At 43.9% G+C, this 15,732-nt stretch overlaps 1 protein-coding gene across 1 annotated transcript in view; it reads right to left on the minus strand.

Moving 5' to 3' along the window:
* Positions 1–5,380: 5,380 nt before the first annotated feature.
* cntn2 (contactin 2) overlaps positions 5,381–15,732 on the minus strand; it is a 112,152-nt gene continuing 101,800 nt past the window's right edge. The window contains exons 17-23 of the mRNA XM_013915095.1: positions 15,265–15,335; positions 14,557–14,791; positions 12,910–13,025; positions 12,061–12,247; positions 11,230–11,342; positions 9,971–10,139; positions 5,381–9,010 (exon numbers count right to left, since the gene is read on the minus strand). Coding sequence (XP_013770549.1) covers positions 8,901–9,010; positions 9,971–10,139; positions 11,230–11,342; positions 12,061–12,247; positions 12,910–13,025; positions 14,557–14,791; positions 15,265–15,335 — 1,001 coding nt within the window. The 3' untranslated portion in view covers positions 5,381–8,900. The remainder of the gene's footprint in view (positions 9,011–9,970; positions 10,140–11,229; positions 11,343–12,060; positions 12,248–12,909; positions 13,026–14,556; positions 14,792–15,264; positions 15,336–15,732) is intronic.

The raw sequence follows: 15,732 nt of genomic DNA on the forward strand, positions 1-15,732 counted from the left end.
TCAAACCTGTGACAGGCATGTGGGTTTCTTGTAATAAAACAACGTCTGCCTGTAATTTTTTAAGTTGGTTAAGTATTTTTAACCTTTTTTCCCTAGAGCCAGCTCCATGCACATTCCATGTACAAATCTTAGCATGCCCATAGTTGTGTGTTTGTGGGTAATGATGTACGCTGTGTGTCTCGCTTAGACGGGTGAGGAAAATGGAAACGCATCTTTTTCTTTTTTTTTTTGGTGAGTAAAGAGAAGAAAATGCGCGGCGAGAAGCTCCATAGGTCTGACTATGTGTGTGCATAATAATTAATATGAGCAAATGTGTGCGTGTGTCCTATATCTGTGTGCGCTGTGTGGCTGTTGTAAATGTGTTACCTTTAAACGCATGTGTGTGCGTGATCGTGCAGAGTAAGCATGTAGAAATAGACAGTGTCGCTTGTGGATGGATAGGGAAACAGGTGATCGATGTAGTGATAGAAAAGAGAAGCAAATAAACCAAAGAGCAAGGTGCGCGACAAGAGAGAGAGAAAGAAATAAAAACGGAAACATTCCAATTAAAGCGTTGGCGGAGAGTGACGGCGACGTTATACTAAATTAGCAAGCTGAAATTACATAGTTAAGCAAAAGTTAATACAAGAGAGTGTGAGTGAAGAGGATAGTGTAGCGGATTCTTATCTGGTGTGCGGTCAATACAGCCATGGAGTGATGCCAGGGTCGCGGTAGAGCTGTCCGTCCACGTAGAGCCGGTCCACGGCGATGACAGCTCGGGAGCCTTTCTGGATAAAACTACGTCTGACTGGGAACAGGACCTTGCGTCGTTCCAGGATCTCTTTGGGGAACTGATCGTTCACGCTGAAATCCGTTCCTTTCAGCTCTCTGCCACAACTCTTCACCTGCTCCTTCTGCTTGAAGTGGCCGAATTTGGCTACAATAGGACGTGGTCTTCCTGTCTTCGGAGCCCCTATGTGATGCACTCTATCGAACCCTATGTTTTTCACCGTGTCCTCCGGCAGCTTCAGGTGGATTTTAATGAAGCTTCTCACGGTCGTTTCCGGGTCCACTCCGGCAGACTCTGGAATACCAGAAAACACCAGATTATCTCTCATGCTACGGGCTTGTAAATCCATAACGGTCTCTTTTATTTTTTTATTTTCTATGTTTAATTGGGTCACATTTTCGGTTAGAGATTTGACCGACTCCCGTAGCGTGACGTTTTCCGCAGCAAGTGTTTCCACCTGCCGCTGGCTGAACTCCAGGGATTCTTTTAGAGATTTAAATTCCCGGTGTAAGATCTCCACCAGGGACAGCCTTGCATCAAAACTGGACAATCGCTTATCAATTGACTCCAGGATGTCGATGATATCTTTGCTGGCAGGCGATGTTGTGCCGGGGGAGTCTGCCGGGCGATATCGCCCGTCTCAACTTTGGCCGGGGAAGACGCGCTCTGGGCCTTCTTCATCACTAAATCTTCGAAGCACCGGTCGATGTTTTCTTGGAGAGCGTCTAAACTCTCCTCGTTGTCCTCCAGGGTGTTAGAGATGATAGGACAGATGTTGTTAGTTATATGACAGTTGGTTCGTTTATTTGGCAATACTGAAGCTTGAAAAAACTTTGTTAAACTCTATGCTACCATTCGCTTTTTTTTTTTTTCCCGACAAATCTCCGGCGTCTGACGTCACCTACAACATGGGTCGCTTACCTTTCCCCGTCACTTCCGTCACTTACCTCACCTTCCGTCACTTCCCTCCTGGACGTAGCGTTTTCAGCGGCTGAGGGCATCAGCCACTGGCAGGGAGTGTTGCTCTATTTTCACCTATTAAGCAACACTGGGGTAGGCGGAGGTTTACCCTGGTGCAGGTGTGCCGCAGCAGTCAGTGGAAGAATCCGCGAGTTTCTCTGTGAGTTTCCCATTACGTCATAGCTACTCGGTGCTTGTTGGAAGTTTAGGGGTTTTTTTCGCTGTAAAAAGAAGTTTTCTTCCCACGCACAGCGGACACTAATGTTTTTGTCACTTTTTATGGAATCAAACTCAAAGTAAGGTCAGTACTTCCACGCTTTAAACGCTGCACGCTCATACTCTCTCCCACACTCGATATATGATCCACTGTTGATCTGCACACAGCTGTTGTCACGAACGTTGCACTCGCTTACGTCACTGTCATGAGACATTCTCGCAAAAAAAAAAAAAATCACGGTTTTAGTAACGCAGTAACGCAGCGTTCCTACGGGAAAGTAACTGTAATCTAATTACCGTTTTTGCAATTGTAATCCCTTACTTTACTCGTTACTTGAAAAGAGTAATCGGATTACAGTAACGCATTACAAGTAACGCAGAACAACCTCCAGATCAACACTAGCAAAAACAAGGAGCTGGTGGTAGACTTCCACAGGCACAAACATCCTCCACTGCAACCACTGGACATCCAAGGTATGGACATTGAGACTGTGGACAGCTACAGGTACCTTGGTGTTCATCTGGACAACAAACTGGACTGGACTCATAATTCAGACGCCCTCTACAGGACAGGGCAGAGCAGGCTGTACCTGCTGTGGAGACTCGGGTCGTTTGGAGTGGAGGGCCCACTCCTGAAGACCTTCTATGACTCTGTGGCGGCCTCAGCCATCTTTAACGGTGTGGGCTGCTGGGGCAGCAGCATCTCTGCCGGGGACTGTCATCCCTGTTGGAGAACATCTCCCACCCCATGCAGGAGACTCTGACAGCACTGAGCAGCTCCTGTGTCAGGCTACATTTCACTGTGTGTTATACTTGTATAACTATGCATGTGACAAATAAAGAACCTTGAACCTTCAGTGGGAGACTGCGGCACCCACAGTGTGGGACGGAGAGATTTCACAGGTCTTTCCTCCCCACTGCTGACAGACTCCACAACAAACTGTCAGGGCTCTGTGTGCGGGGAGGTGGAGATGTGGATCCAAGTGCAGGACTCTGAGACGGAAATATAACTGAAAACCACAGCTTTATTGCTGGCACCAACAAAACAGAAACCAAACATGAAAACACTAACTGGAACACACAGGCAGAATCTGAGGGTACGACGTGACACTGGGTTGAGGACAACACAGGGCTAATATACACAGGGTGGTAATCAGGGAATGGGTAACAGAAGGGAGACACAGCTGGGGGAGATCAGGGCTAACGAGACGGGGGAGCTAAGCTGCACACACTAACATAAGACAAAGACTTTCACAATAAGACAGGAAACAAGAAACCACTAAACAAAGATGCAGACACGACAGAGACAGACTAGACACTGAACAGAAACTGCAATACACATGAGAACGCAAAACCTAAGAACTGATCCCTTACCAAGAATAACTGAAACAGATCTATAATGATAATAATAAGAAACTCAAAATGCTGACCCAGAACCGTGACACAAACACACACATCCAAAACACAATGATAACTTTCATCCTGTCTCTGCATGTTATTCTATCTTATCTTATTCTAGTCTATTGTTTTTTCTTTTTTTCTTCATTTTTACTGCTCTTGTACTTTCTACCATGACCAGATAAAGGTTTATCTTATCTTATCTTATAAAGTTAAAAGATTAAAACTAATAAAACAAGTTTTTAAAAGAGCCTTTTTTTATTTGATTCAATTTCATATGATGGATTAGGCAGAAAAAATAGAATTGGCCTGAAAGGTCTGTTGCTTTATCACGTATTCAGGTTGTGTGTCATGTTTTTAAAAAGTAACCAAGTAATAAAGTAACCAATTAGTTTTGAAAATAAGTAATCAGTAATGTAACGGGATTACTTTCTTGAAGAAGTAATCTGTAATAAGTAACTAATTACTGTTTTCAAGTAACTTGACCAACACTACTCACCAGTTAGTTAAACTTCAGGAATGTCTGAAAGACACACAAATGATGATCTCTAATTCCCTGCTTTGTTTGGGACAATACTGAGGTCACTCTACTCTGTAAAAATCTTAGAAACATGGTGTTCATGCTTTTGCAAAAAGTAAATCATCTTTACTCTTAATCAAAGATAAAAATCCAAGTATAAGTTTCATTAATATGTGTGTGTGTGTGTGTGTGTGTGTGTGTGTGTGTGTGTGTGTGTGTGTGTGTGTGTGCTTCTGTGCCGTCTGTACCAGAGAATGTGTGCAAACATGGCAAACAGCCCAGATCCTGTGAGGGTTCCTCAGACATACGAGGGGTGGACATCAGAGGCAGTTAGAACTCCTCACCCAGCAGCTCCATCTGCACTGCCTACTGGTAAAACTCAGCATCAGGAACTGGACTTTGCAAACATAGAGTCAATCCATACTTCATGTATTGGGGTGCTGGTTTCACAGACTAACAGAAGGTAAACTGTAAGAAATCTTGGAGTCATTTTGGACCAGAATAATTTCTTTAATGAGCATATTAAACAAGGACTGCTTTCTTGCATGTGTGAAATATAACTGTTAAATTAAAACAAAAAAAAACTCAGAGTGATACTACAAATTGACTTGATTTGCACTGGTTGCATTTCTTAACATTTAAGCTGGACTATTTTAATTCATTATTATCAAGTTGTCCTTTCAGCTAATCCAAAATGCTGCAGCAAGAGTCCTGACAGGGACTAGAAAGAGAGAGCAGATTTCTCCTGTATTGCTTCCCTTCATTGGCTCCCTGTTAAATCCAGAATTCAAAATCCTGCTCCTGTCATGGTCCTGAGTCTGACGACTCTTCATGCTTTTGTTTATCCTGAGTATGTATTCTGTTATGATTTGCCATTTCTTAGGTTTCTGTTCTGTGCCTGCCCCGGTCCCACTTCTGTCTATGGTGTCACACTGTCTGTGTGTGAATCTGTCTGTTCAGTTCAGTGTCTTGTCTGGTTCTCTGTGTCCGAGTTTCCTGTTTTATTCTGAAGGTCTCTGTCTCATGTGAGTGTGTCCAGTTTCCGTTTCCTCTGTCCCGTCAGCTCTGATTCCTCCCAGCTGTGTTGCCCTCCTGTCTCTCATCCCCTGATTACTGCTGTGTGTATTTAGGCCCTGTGTGTTCTCCTGCTGGTTGTTGGTTCTGCGTCTCTCTGCCTCACACACCGTTTCGTATGTTCTCAGGTTTGTTATTTAGTTTTCCCGGTTTAGGTTTCTTTAGTCATTTGTCATTCCTCACTCCTCACTGCCTGTTCCATCACCCTATTACTTGCAAATAAACGTCACTTGCATCAGTCAACTGCCTGCATTTTGGGTCCTTTTCCCTCCAACACCACACGGCTCGCCTCGACAGCGTGACAGCTCCTCGCATACATCTCATCTTATCTTAATGACCTCGTAGTACCATATCACCCTATTAGAGCACTTGGCTCTCGCTCTGCAGGCCTACTTGTTGTTCCTAGAGTATTTAAAAGTAGAATGGGAGGCAGAGCCTTCAGTTTTCAGGCCCCTCTTCTGTGGAACCAGCTTCCAGTTTGGGGTTAGGGTTAGACCCCAGCCTGATTGTTCGGTAGAATTTCTAATAAAAAAAATCAAATTTTCATCCTGCAGACATTAAACATGTTATTTATATTAAAAAGGGAAATCACGTGATCACTAGTGACTACTGATGATTATACCCACACCACATGGGTGAAGTAATCGTCTGACCTCCCTGAAGTGCACCGTGAACACGTGTCTGTGCTCCCTAAACCCATTTTAAACATTATCCTTTGTGTTGGGGGTGAATTGATTTATACTGTGTACGTTTGCATTTTTGGTCATGGAGAAAATGTTATTGGGAGTATTGGGAGTTATTGGGAGCACTCCAGGTCATTTTCCCATTTGAGTGTTGGTAGCGCGATAGATACATCAGTGTTGGAAATTACTTAGGTTATTCTTCTGGGGTGAGTGATTTTCATTATTTCTTCAGCTAATCTGGAGGGAAGCAGTGGATTAATTGTTTTCTTGGATTGGATTTAATCTTTCCGTCAGCTTCCACCTTGGGAGCACTGTCTCCTTGAGCTGGCCTTTTCTTTTGCAGCAGTCAGTGAAAACAAAGTGTTTTCGCCTTTCGTGTGATTGTGTCGTTTTACATGTTGGTTGCCTTTCAGTCATTTTGGTTTTGGGGAACATTTTCTTCAATCCCATCATCATCATCCATGAAGTTCTACGGTGTAATAGCATTTCTGTTAGGACTACAACCTATTCTCCTGGCAATTCTCGCTCCAGCTTCAAGCTCAGTGCTGTGCAATTGCAAGAGCTTGATTTACACTTTTCACATATACAAGTCTGTACCATCTGTAAGCTCTGGTGAGCGCAAACAACATGTAAATCTCTCGCTCAGCTGGGAGCGCTGTCTCTGTTGTCCTCTGTTTATGCTAGATGAAATCGCTCCCATGGCCACTCTTGCTTCCCCAGGCTTCAAATGCATCTTTTAACTTGTGCACAAGGATTCAAGAATCTCCAAGCTAAAGCCAAATTCAGTTGTCTCTCAATGTCAGCTGAAAATAACAGGATGTCAAAAAAATAAATGAATCTGAAATCCTCTGATTGTCGGCAGTCGGCACCTGTCTGCACCTCTCGTTCTCCCCTTTGGCTGAATGGGGGGATAAAAGCTTAAGTGACCTTCTTCTGATATGTTAAAAAAATATATTAATAGCCTTAAATGCTTTGCAATCTTCTTGGATTGACACAGAGATGGCGATCCACTGCTTCCACAGCTTCCTTAAGTAAGCCAAGAAGCGCTCGCAGCATAAATACTAACATTCAAGTTCATCTTCCATCAACTGCATCTCAACACTGCATGCAGAAGGTGAGGAGATATTTCTCACCTTAGGCAGTAGACCATATGTTCTGTGCAACCAACCTATATGGAGGCGGAGGAGGGGGGGGGGTCATCTCAAGTCATTTTATTCACCAAAAAACCCCAAAACAAAAACGGCATGTATATGCAACCATTTGCTCATAGTTCACTCTTGGGGAAATCTGCTCCAAAGCTGCTCCATCAAACATTGATCTCTAGTTGCGCTGCAATAGCTTATCAGCATTAGGGTGTTTAGGTTTTCATTTCCAAATGATATTCATCTGTGTAAGTTGTAGTAGAAGTGTACTTTCAGATTTCAGCTAAGGGGCTCAGTGACTTATTGGCTGGGCCTGGATGGCGAGGCTCATCCATACCCCAACACTGCTTCAGCAAGGCGGTGCATTCAGCGTGGCTTGCACATATCTGCATGAGTATGGAAGTCTATTCAGTCCACCATATTGAGTCTTTTATTTTTTATCCGTTTTTATTCCATAGTTAATTAATCCTCCTTCCTAGCCTTTTGACAACCACTACGCTTGGTGCCATCAGACACCAGCAAAGAGAAAAGCAAGCTAGTGACTCATACTCACGCTCCCTGTCTGAAGCTTCCCCAGCCTCCTCTCATAGCATCAGTTTCTCTTATTAAGCCTTTTGCATTGTATAGCTATCAGTCATGTATTGATTGTTATCCTGTGTAAGGACAGCAGAACTATTTCCATGATTATTCTGAGCAGATTATTAAGAAACCGTGATTTGGCTAAAAGGGGGATTTTATGTCTTTAAGAGATTATTTGGGGATATTACAATAAAATGATGTTAGAAAACTTATCCTACAATGCTGCTATACATGGTTGGGATTAGGGGAAAGTGATGGCGATGACTCAGCATTAGACAGTGTGACTGATGTAACACAGGAATGTAAAAATCCACCAGTGTGACTTCTTACTTACTGACTTAGGAACAAACTGTATTAACAATGAACAGCATATTAAGCGCTGCATGCATTAGCAATAACATTTGGTACAGATGTAAAATAACAACAGAGCCTCGTCCAGTAAAAACTCAGTTTGAAGCATTGCAGTGTTTTACGGGTAGAAAAGCAAAACGATGCATTCCTGCCAACATCTTAGACCTAAGCAGCAGCTACCATTCAAACCAAGTCAAAGGTTCTGAGTATATCAACAACAAAATAATAAAAAAACAGCAGTTTTTAGCACGTGACGTGTATGTTTGATCTTAACTCTCGAGCTGTAGATAAAAATGTACACGACAGCGGCCACATGTTTCCTGTAAAATGTGGTGGAGCAGAATCGTTACATAAGAGCTGATAACGGGGTTACAGTGAGGACAGTTTACAACACTGCTGATAACTTTGGTGATCGGTCATCCATCCCTGCTGCTCTGGCCTTTTCATCTCAGCCTATCAGCACAAGAGACATTGAGAGTAAACCCGAGAAACACAAACACAAGTATTTTTACATTCCTGTCAAAACGATTCAAAGAAAAAACAAAAAAACATCAACAAAGAATTAAATACAATCAAATTTCAATTCCCTGAAATGAAACAAGACATCAAACAGTATAATAATCATCTAGACACGTGAGACAAGCACAGAGACAGTAGCTGGAAACAACAGTTAGCAGTTCTTTAGAGCCTCGGGTTTATGCTGTGTTCACACTGTGAGCAACAAGAGAAGCACTTTGTGATTCAAACAGGAGACGCAGGTGAAAGAGCTGGATTCTGTCTCTAATTCGCCACCTGGCAGGTTTAGCAGAACGCTTGACCATCAGCCTCTCTGGTATTTCATCACACGTTCAGTTGGTAAAGTGACAAATGCTCTAACATCACCTGTAGACTCAGTAAGCAACCTGCCCTCAGTGTGAACACGCAGACCTCCACCATGTTGACTCTATTATTACATTTACACCTGAAGTCCTGCCAACTACAGTTTCAAGGACACATGTGGCATGTCAGCCACATGTGTCCCAGTAAGGCATGGTTTATACTGAGAGCAGTGCACAAACATAATACCTCCTGCAGACATTTTACAAAGATCCTTGTCATTATTAAAAGCGAATCCCCGTGTTTCCCACCCCCGGACCCACACCCACCTATCCATAAAGGAGAGCATTAGTTTCAAGCCACCCATAAGAAAAAGTTCCGACTGGCCGAGATCACAGGCCTGACACCACCGCAGAAATGAGCAGAGCCAAGCCTGAGAGGAGGTGGGCATGGGGACAGGGCAGTGTGGAGGAGGCATCCTTCTGCACCATCATACCAGTCCCTACAACACAGAGAGCACATGGACAGCTCAGCGTACATGTGGCTATAGCTCTGACTTGAAACAGCATTACTATCACAGCCTAGACGACAACAAGAAACGTGCACAAATAAAAACATCTCCTGGCTTGACCTTCATTTATAACCAGCATGCACTAAACGGCTAACATTTAAAGCCATAAATGTTTATGATCAACATTATAAATATCCTTATCAAACCATATCTCGGAGATAACATGGCCTTGGATAAATGCAGGTTCCAGGGGTCGTTTTTCTTCTGCATAACTATTTATCGATGAGAGCGTACGTGCATGGAATCAAAGTGCTGCAAACAGGTAAAAAGGTGAATAGAGTTTGTATAACGGCTTTTCACTGGTCCCTGAGAGTGCACAGTAAACATGTTTCTATACACAGTCCCCAAAGTTAACAGGCTTCAAATGAGCTGGACAGCTGACCAATAACCACATTCAGGTGAGGCCTGCTCATTTTTTCACTGTCATCTTGAATATAAGTGAAGGACCCAATCACGAGGCTGGAAAAGCTACGAAAACTTTCCAAATCGACCTCAACCTTAAAAAAAGCAGAGCAGCGTGAAAAGGCCTGAAAGACCACAGAGGACTGAAGTGACAGCTAAAACAAGTCTTTGAGGAGGGGAGTGTATCACTGAGAGGCTCTGCAATCACTGCCTTCACGAATGGAAATACAGGGGCACAAAATCCATGTGGCTGGTTTCCCTCAAGAAGACTAGAGCAGAGCTGACAGAGTCTGTACAGTTTAGAAACCTTTAGACTGCGTGGAGACGGTGCTGCAGCAGAGGCCTGTGTTGGAAACCACGAAGCAAATCTGGCCTAATGTAACACAGCCAGGGAGCAAAAAGTGTTTTCCTTTCATTATTTGCACTATTTTTTAACTAATGAACTATTAAACCGGAGAAATATATGGTTTGTGCTTCCTGATTTGTCACCTGAATCCCGGGACACGATAATCTCGTGTGCTGGCCCGTCCCCGCCCTCGCCCCATGACCAAATCTCCAACACAATGTAAGCGTTGTCTTTGGGCAGCGGCAGGCTCACTGACGTCTTCGTCTTGTCCAGAAACTTCAAAGCTGCCTGGTCCTCGTGCTTGTACAGAACCTGGAGACAGAACAAAGTCTTTTTACAGTGTTTATCTGTTGATTTGATAAAGTTATCTTTGGGTGATTATAACATGACACAAGCTTATAAACAAGATCTTTGACTTTGTTTTACAGCCAGTTTATTGGTTCACATAATTCCACGATGAGGTGAGCTGTTTCACGATGAACCTTACCGAGCATGAGCGCTGCAGCAGAAAGAAAGCAGTTAATCCAACACACCTGTATGTGCTCAGAATACAGACATGACAATCCTCGAGTCCCTGAATGCTGGAGGAAAAAGAAGGATTTTCCCCAGCTGTGAGCTCTGATCGCAGGCTTGTTCTTTTCTTATGATCGACTGTTACAAACTTTCTTTTTAGTCACAAGTACTGTAAACCATGCTACATGCAAGTGGCTTTAAGTTCCGACCGTAAATACAGATTCAAATGTATAAAGCGTATCAACCACCTCCTGGCCACAGAGTGACAGAACACGTTGGACCATGACAAATGAACAAAAGCTGCAGTTTGAAATAAGCACAGATCAAATGTTCTTGGGCCACGTTGGAGACATGCTCAGACTAATGGGCTTTCCTGCACTTGGTCAAGCAGCCAGTGTAGACCATCCTGCTGACTGGTATCCCAATCCCACTACAAGTCTTTTATTATTGTTAATAAGCATGCAGGTGGGTGACAGGTATCAACGTGTACTCCATATGAATATTAGGAGAACATAACAACGTTCTCATTTAAGATTTTCCAGGGGAAACTCCAAAATGTGAGAAGCTGATGATGCTTCAGCATGCATGCACAGAGAGTGCTCAGGACTGAATAAGACCAAACAAACTGATCAGGAAGGCTGGCTCTGTGATTGGCTGCACGCTGCAAACACCTGCAGGTGTGACGCTGCTGGTACAGGGTGGTGAAAGTGTATCACAGCTAATCTTGACCACCATCTGCATCACCGGACAGGCAGCAGCTTACTTCTGTAACAGCCTGGCCCAGCTCTTATGCATTAAGACTATGCAACGCGCTTGCCTAGCAAACACTCGGATTATTTCTCCACACGTGGGATCAATAACATAAATCGTATTTAGATCCAGGACTCACTTTGTAGCCCAGTATGGCTGACTCGTTGTGCATGGCTGTCACTTGGTCCCATCTCACCGTGACCCGCGAGCCGTGAGCCTTCCACGACACGCTGCCCGGAGGACGATTGGGAGCTGAGGAGGAAAAAGCACATTTCAAATGAATCGAGCTCATCCCTTTCAGTAGAAATGATGCATCCTGAGTAACAGCAGCCATTTTCATGTGTGTCACTGTGAGGGTATTGACCCTGTATAACAAAGTCACACCAGACAGAGCGGTGATTAGAAGAGCACAGACTGCTGGACGCAGCTTTACAGCTGCTCCATGAATGCAGCTTCCAAAGGGAACATTTGTATGTGAAGTGATTAAAGCTTCAGATCTGCTTTAACTTTAGTAAACTCTCCTATAAAAGCACGTGGTTCACTCAGTCAGCAGAAGCAAAGCAGGATGGTTTCCTGTCAGGCATCACTGTGCTGGGGCCTGCTCGCCTCCAGGACAGAAACACTGAATTAATCTGATTTTAATGAGCTGTCATTCAAAATAAGTCCTGAGTCGCTTACATGTAATGAATATTGAAGATATAAAATATGACATTTATGATTAAATTACAAGAAATAAATGTGTTCATGACATTCTCATTCTCTGAGATGTATTATCGTGAAGAGCAAACACCAACGAGCAGCCAGCTGGATGTTACACCTGCATAATTTAAACGCAGTCGTATATGGTCTGAAAGGTTCGTGTGTCCTTTGCAGCGGTGTGAGAGCAGACGTCTCTGTGAGTGAGTTGTCTTTGCTTTATGTTACGTGCTCTGTGCTGTCATCTTTCTAACAGAGAGCGCTGCACCCGTACGTGGTTTCCTGGTGGTGACGGCGGTGCGTGGCGAGGGCGGTCCTGTGCCGGCACTGTTGTATGCCAGAACAGCGACGTGGTATCGAGTGCTGGGTCGAAGTCCGGACACCCTGGCTGTCGGCTCCAGGCCCGCCGTCCTCACGCGGTCCGCTGCTGCTTCTCTTTCGTGCTGCCGCCAGTACCGGATCTGTTAACGCACAATGACACATCACTACAGACCTTTCACTCGTCTTTCTTCAGCTTATATATTTATACTCTTTTTAAAGCGTCCTTGGGTTTCTTCAAAGGTATTATTATTATTAATGTTGTCTTATAAACTCCATGTGAACAGTACTCAGAGCCTTCACTTTCAGACACACATGCTGTCCACAGCACATGACAAAGTTTGAAATAACACAAGGTTTTACATGATACAAAGCCATCAGACTGCTGTCATTTTCTATTATTTCCTCCACATATATGTTCCTGCTGTTTTTAAGCTCGTAGTTTGATATAAATTGATGATACATGGCTGCACCCTGTGGATGAGCATTCACTCTTTAATGAGCACACATACTGTGAGTATGCATGCATTGTGCTACTGCTCCAGCTATCTGTGTGCTATCAATATGTCAGGTTATTTCGCTTCCTTTCCTTTGACATTTTCCTGCGTCTGTTATATTCTGAACATTATTTACTGAAACGTTTGCCTTACTGTGGTCATTTAGGCCGTGCGTGTCCCATACACACAGTTATCACCTAAGAGACCAGCTTTTTGTGACTGCACGATATGTTTTCTCAGTTGTCCACATATTTGTGATAGTTACAGGCTATGCTGCTTTACAGGGATGAAGTCACTGAGCTCGTCACCTCGTATCCTCTCAGGATGCCATTGGTGCTGAGCTGCTGCACAGGCTCCCAGGAAACCTGGATCTCAAAGGCGGACAGTGCCGTGGCATTGATGCTGGAAGGCCCCACGGTTGGCTCTGTGAGGAGTCAGCCAGAGTGTAAAAGGTTAGCAATGTGCAGTATGTGCACTGTCTCACATAATTATATACTCTTACAGTGTTGTCCACTTTTCTGCTGCAGCTTTGCTGACCATGTTCTTACTGTGCTTGATTAACCAGCCCATATATATCAGGCTTTTCATTACATGGACTACTACCATCAGTCAAGTTGTAAGTGAGCTGACTGTGACCCTTTCTAAAACTATGGCTGCCCTCTAGTGGTTACAGAAAAGACTGCAGGTGGAGTTACATTAGAAATCTTCTTGTGATCTTCAGAAACACTGGAAACCTGCCCCGTGCTCTCACAGCCTTCCATCGTGCATGGATCTGAAATGTTGTTTGTCTCATGTCTCTAAGTATAAGAATGGTGTATGGACCTGCAAGTGAAGTAGGAGCTGACTGTACACACCACTGTGTCTTGTCTTAATTAAGTACACAGATGTGTAAACTTGCTAACGACATATAGAACCAATTGAGCTTATATAGATTATGTATTGTAGACGTGCAGGTTGGGAGCTTCAGCTAATGTCCTCATTAAACATTCAGGTGAGACTTCCAGTATCTAGAGTTTATTCAGAAACACTGAGTGTCAGCTCTGCAAACAGAGGCAGGACCGCGGCTGGAACAAGACTGCAGTAATAATGAGAAAGTCTTTGCAGCTGAGTTAAAGAGGCATGGGTGCACTCCCACAGTTTGAGACCTCTTTAGGCTAGACTTCAGTCAGCCATGAACAGCTACAGAGGCTGTTCATGGCGGTGGTTTCAGTTCCAGCTCTGTACACTCGAGTTAGCGCGTCTGCGTTTCTGTGTTCCTGCTCCACAAACTCAGACATGAGGAGGAGAATGGATGGATGCTTTCTTGATACCAGGTTCTTTCTGTTTCTTGTCCTCTGCGTCTCCTGTGCAAAGCAGTCTTGTCTCTGTGTTCTTTTACCTGTCTGAGTTATCACCTGGTGTATTTCACCTCCCTAACTACCTCGTGTGTGTTTTAAGTGCAACATGCCAAGATGCTGCTGCTGGTAAACTGGACGTTCACTTCAGAGTGCTCTGGTAGAGTAGAAACCAGTACATTCAGCTTTGAATACCAACCTGCTGTTGACTGAATGTCACACAGTATCTGAGCAGTGTTCAAACCTCATATCTACAGCTGGGATGTGGTGGGATGGTGGACTGGTTCCATGATAGAAGCAGATTACACTGGAAACAGGAACCGTGGCACGCTTCTCATGTGGTCCCACAAACGTGTTTAGTAAGAAACAGTTTCTTGGTTCATTCATGTCATTTAAACAGAACGCTGTGCAGGTGAGCTCAGAGTCACTGAGTCAGTTCAACGTTTACAGTGAACCAGTCGACATCTTCAAGTGCACAAGCACATCCACCACAAACTACTTCTGTACAAAGCAGTGATGCGATCAGAGCAGCCATGTAAAGTAGCAGTTCGGACGGACACTGGGACATCTGCCACAATGATCACACCGTGGTGGAAGTAGCTGAACGTCAGCGGTACTCACCTTCCTCTGCAGAGTGCACCACAGCCACCTGGCTAAACGGGCCTTCTCCTTTGCGGTTATAAGCTTTGATCTTCACTTCAAAGGGAGTGTACGCTGCCAGACTGCTGTTGTAGTAAACATGTCGAGAGGACTCTACACGTGGAACTCGCACCTCTGTCCATGATGATGTGTCCTTCTTTCTGAACCCCAAGATGTACCCGAAGCCGTCACCGTTCTGGTATTCTCTGGCCATGGGCTGGAGACAAAATCGACATCCTCACACACCAAGTCTGAACCCAGCTGTCCCAGTAACACCATCATGATCACAGTGATACCACAGTATCTCCAGTACTGATCATGGTTAACTGCTCGTCTTTCTGTCTTTCTGTCTAATTGAATCTCTGTAAGTGTCTTATATTGTTTCCTACTTGTAATCGGAATACCACCGTTTTGGGTCTGGCCCAAGAGTGGACGATTAACACCCCGGTCTCATTAACACTGCCTCTAAAATCACAGTATCTGTTTGTACTGGAACACCCGACAATAACCTGGCCCATAACACTAGAATGAAACAGTAACAACTAACCTGATACTAGATTACATTTTATGAATGAAACGAAAAGAAAATGACTATTTGTTAACGAATGAATGAAAAACTTTGAAAACATATGAACCTAAATTCAGCTCTGTTTGGAAAATAGAGAAAACCCATTTGGCCTTTCCACTCACCGTCCATGTAACAATGAGCTCATCACGGTCTCCTCCTCCACCTCCCAGTCCACTCGGGGCCACAGTGGGAGCTGAGGGCCAACAGGACAAAGACACAAGATGAACCACGAGTGTGGATCAATGTACCAAAGTGCCTTTGAAAACTGGAAAGTACTGCTTTCAAGAGACAGTGACACACCAAATCTTTTTTAGCATTTATATACTCTCAGAAAAAATAGAGTACAGCATCAAATCAATGAAACTTCCTGCTCAGGAGAGTGGGTTGTTAATCAGTTTCATATGCGTCAGTGTTAATGAAATGAATGGTGCTGTACACGGGCATATATACTAGAGATGGCACGATACCACTTTTTTATGTCCGATACCGATACCGATATCATAAATTTGGATATCTGCCGATACCGATATGAATCCGATATAGTGTTTTTTAATCAACAAAACTGTTTTTTAAATATCTTGCTGCATTTT

Source organism: Pundamilia nyererei, unplaced genomic scaffold (assembly GCF_000239375.1).
Source record: "Pundamilia nyererei isolate P.nyererei 1_Seehausen unplaced genomic scaffold, PunNye1.0 scaffold00257, whole genome shotgun sequence".
Lineage (NCBI taxonomy): Eukaryota > Metazoa > Chordata > Actinopteri > Cichliformes > Cichlidae > Pundamilia > Pundamilia nyererei.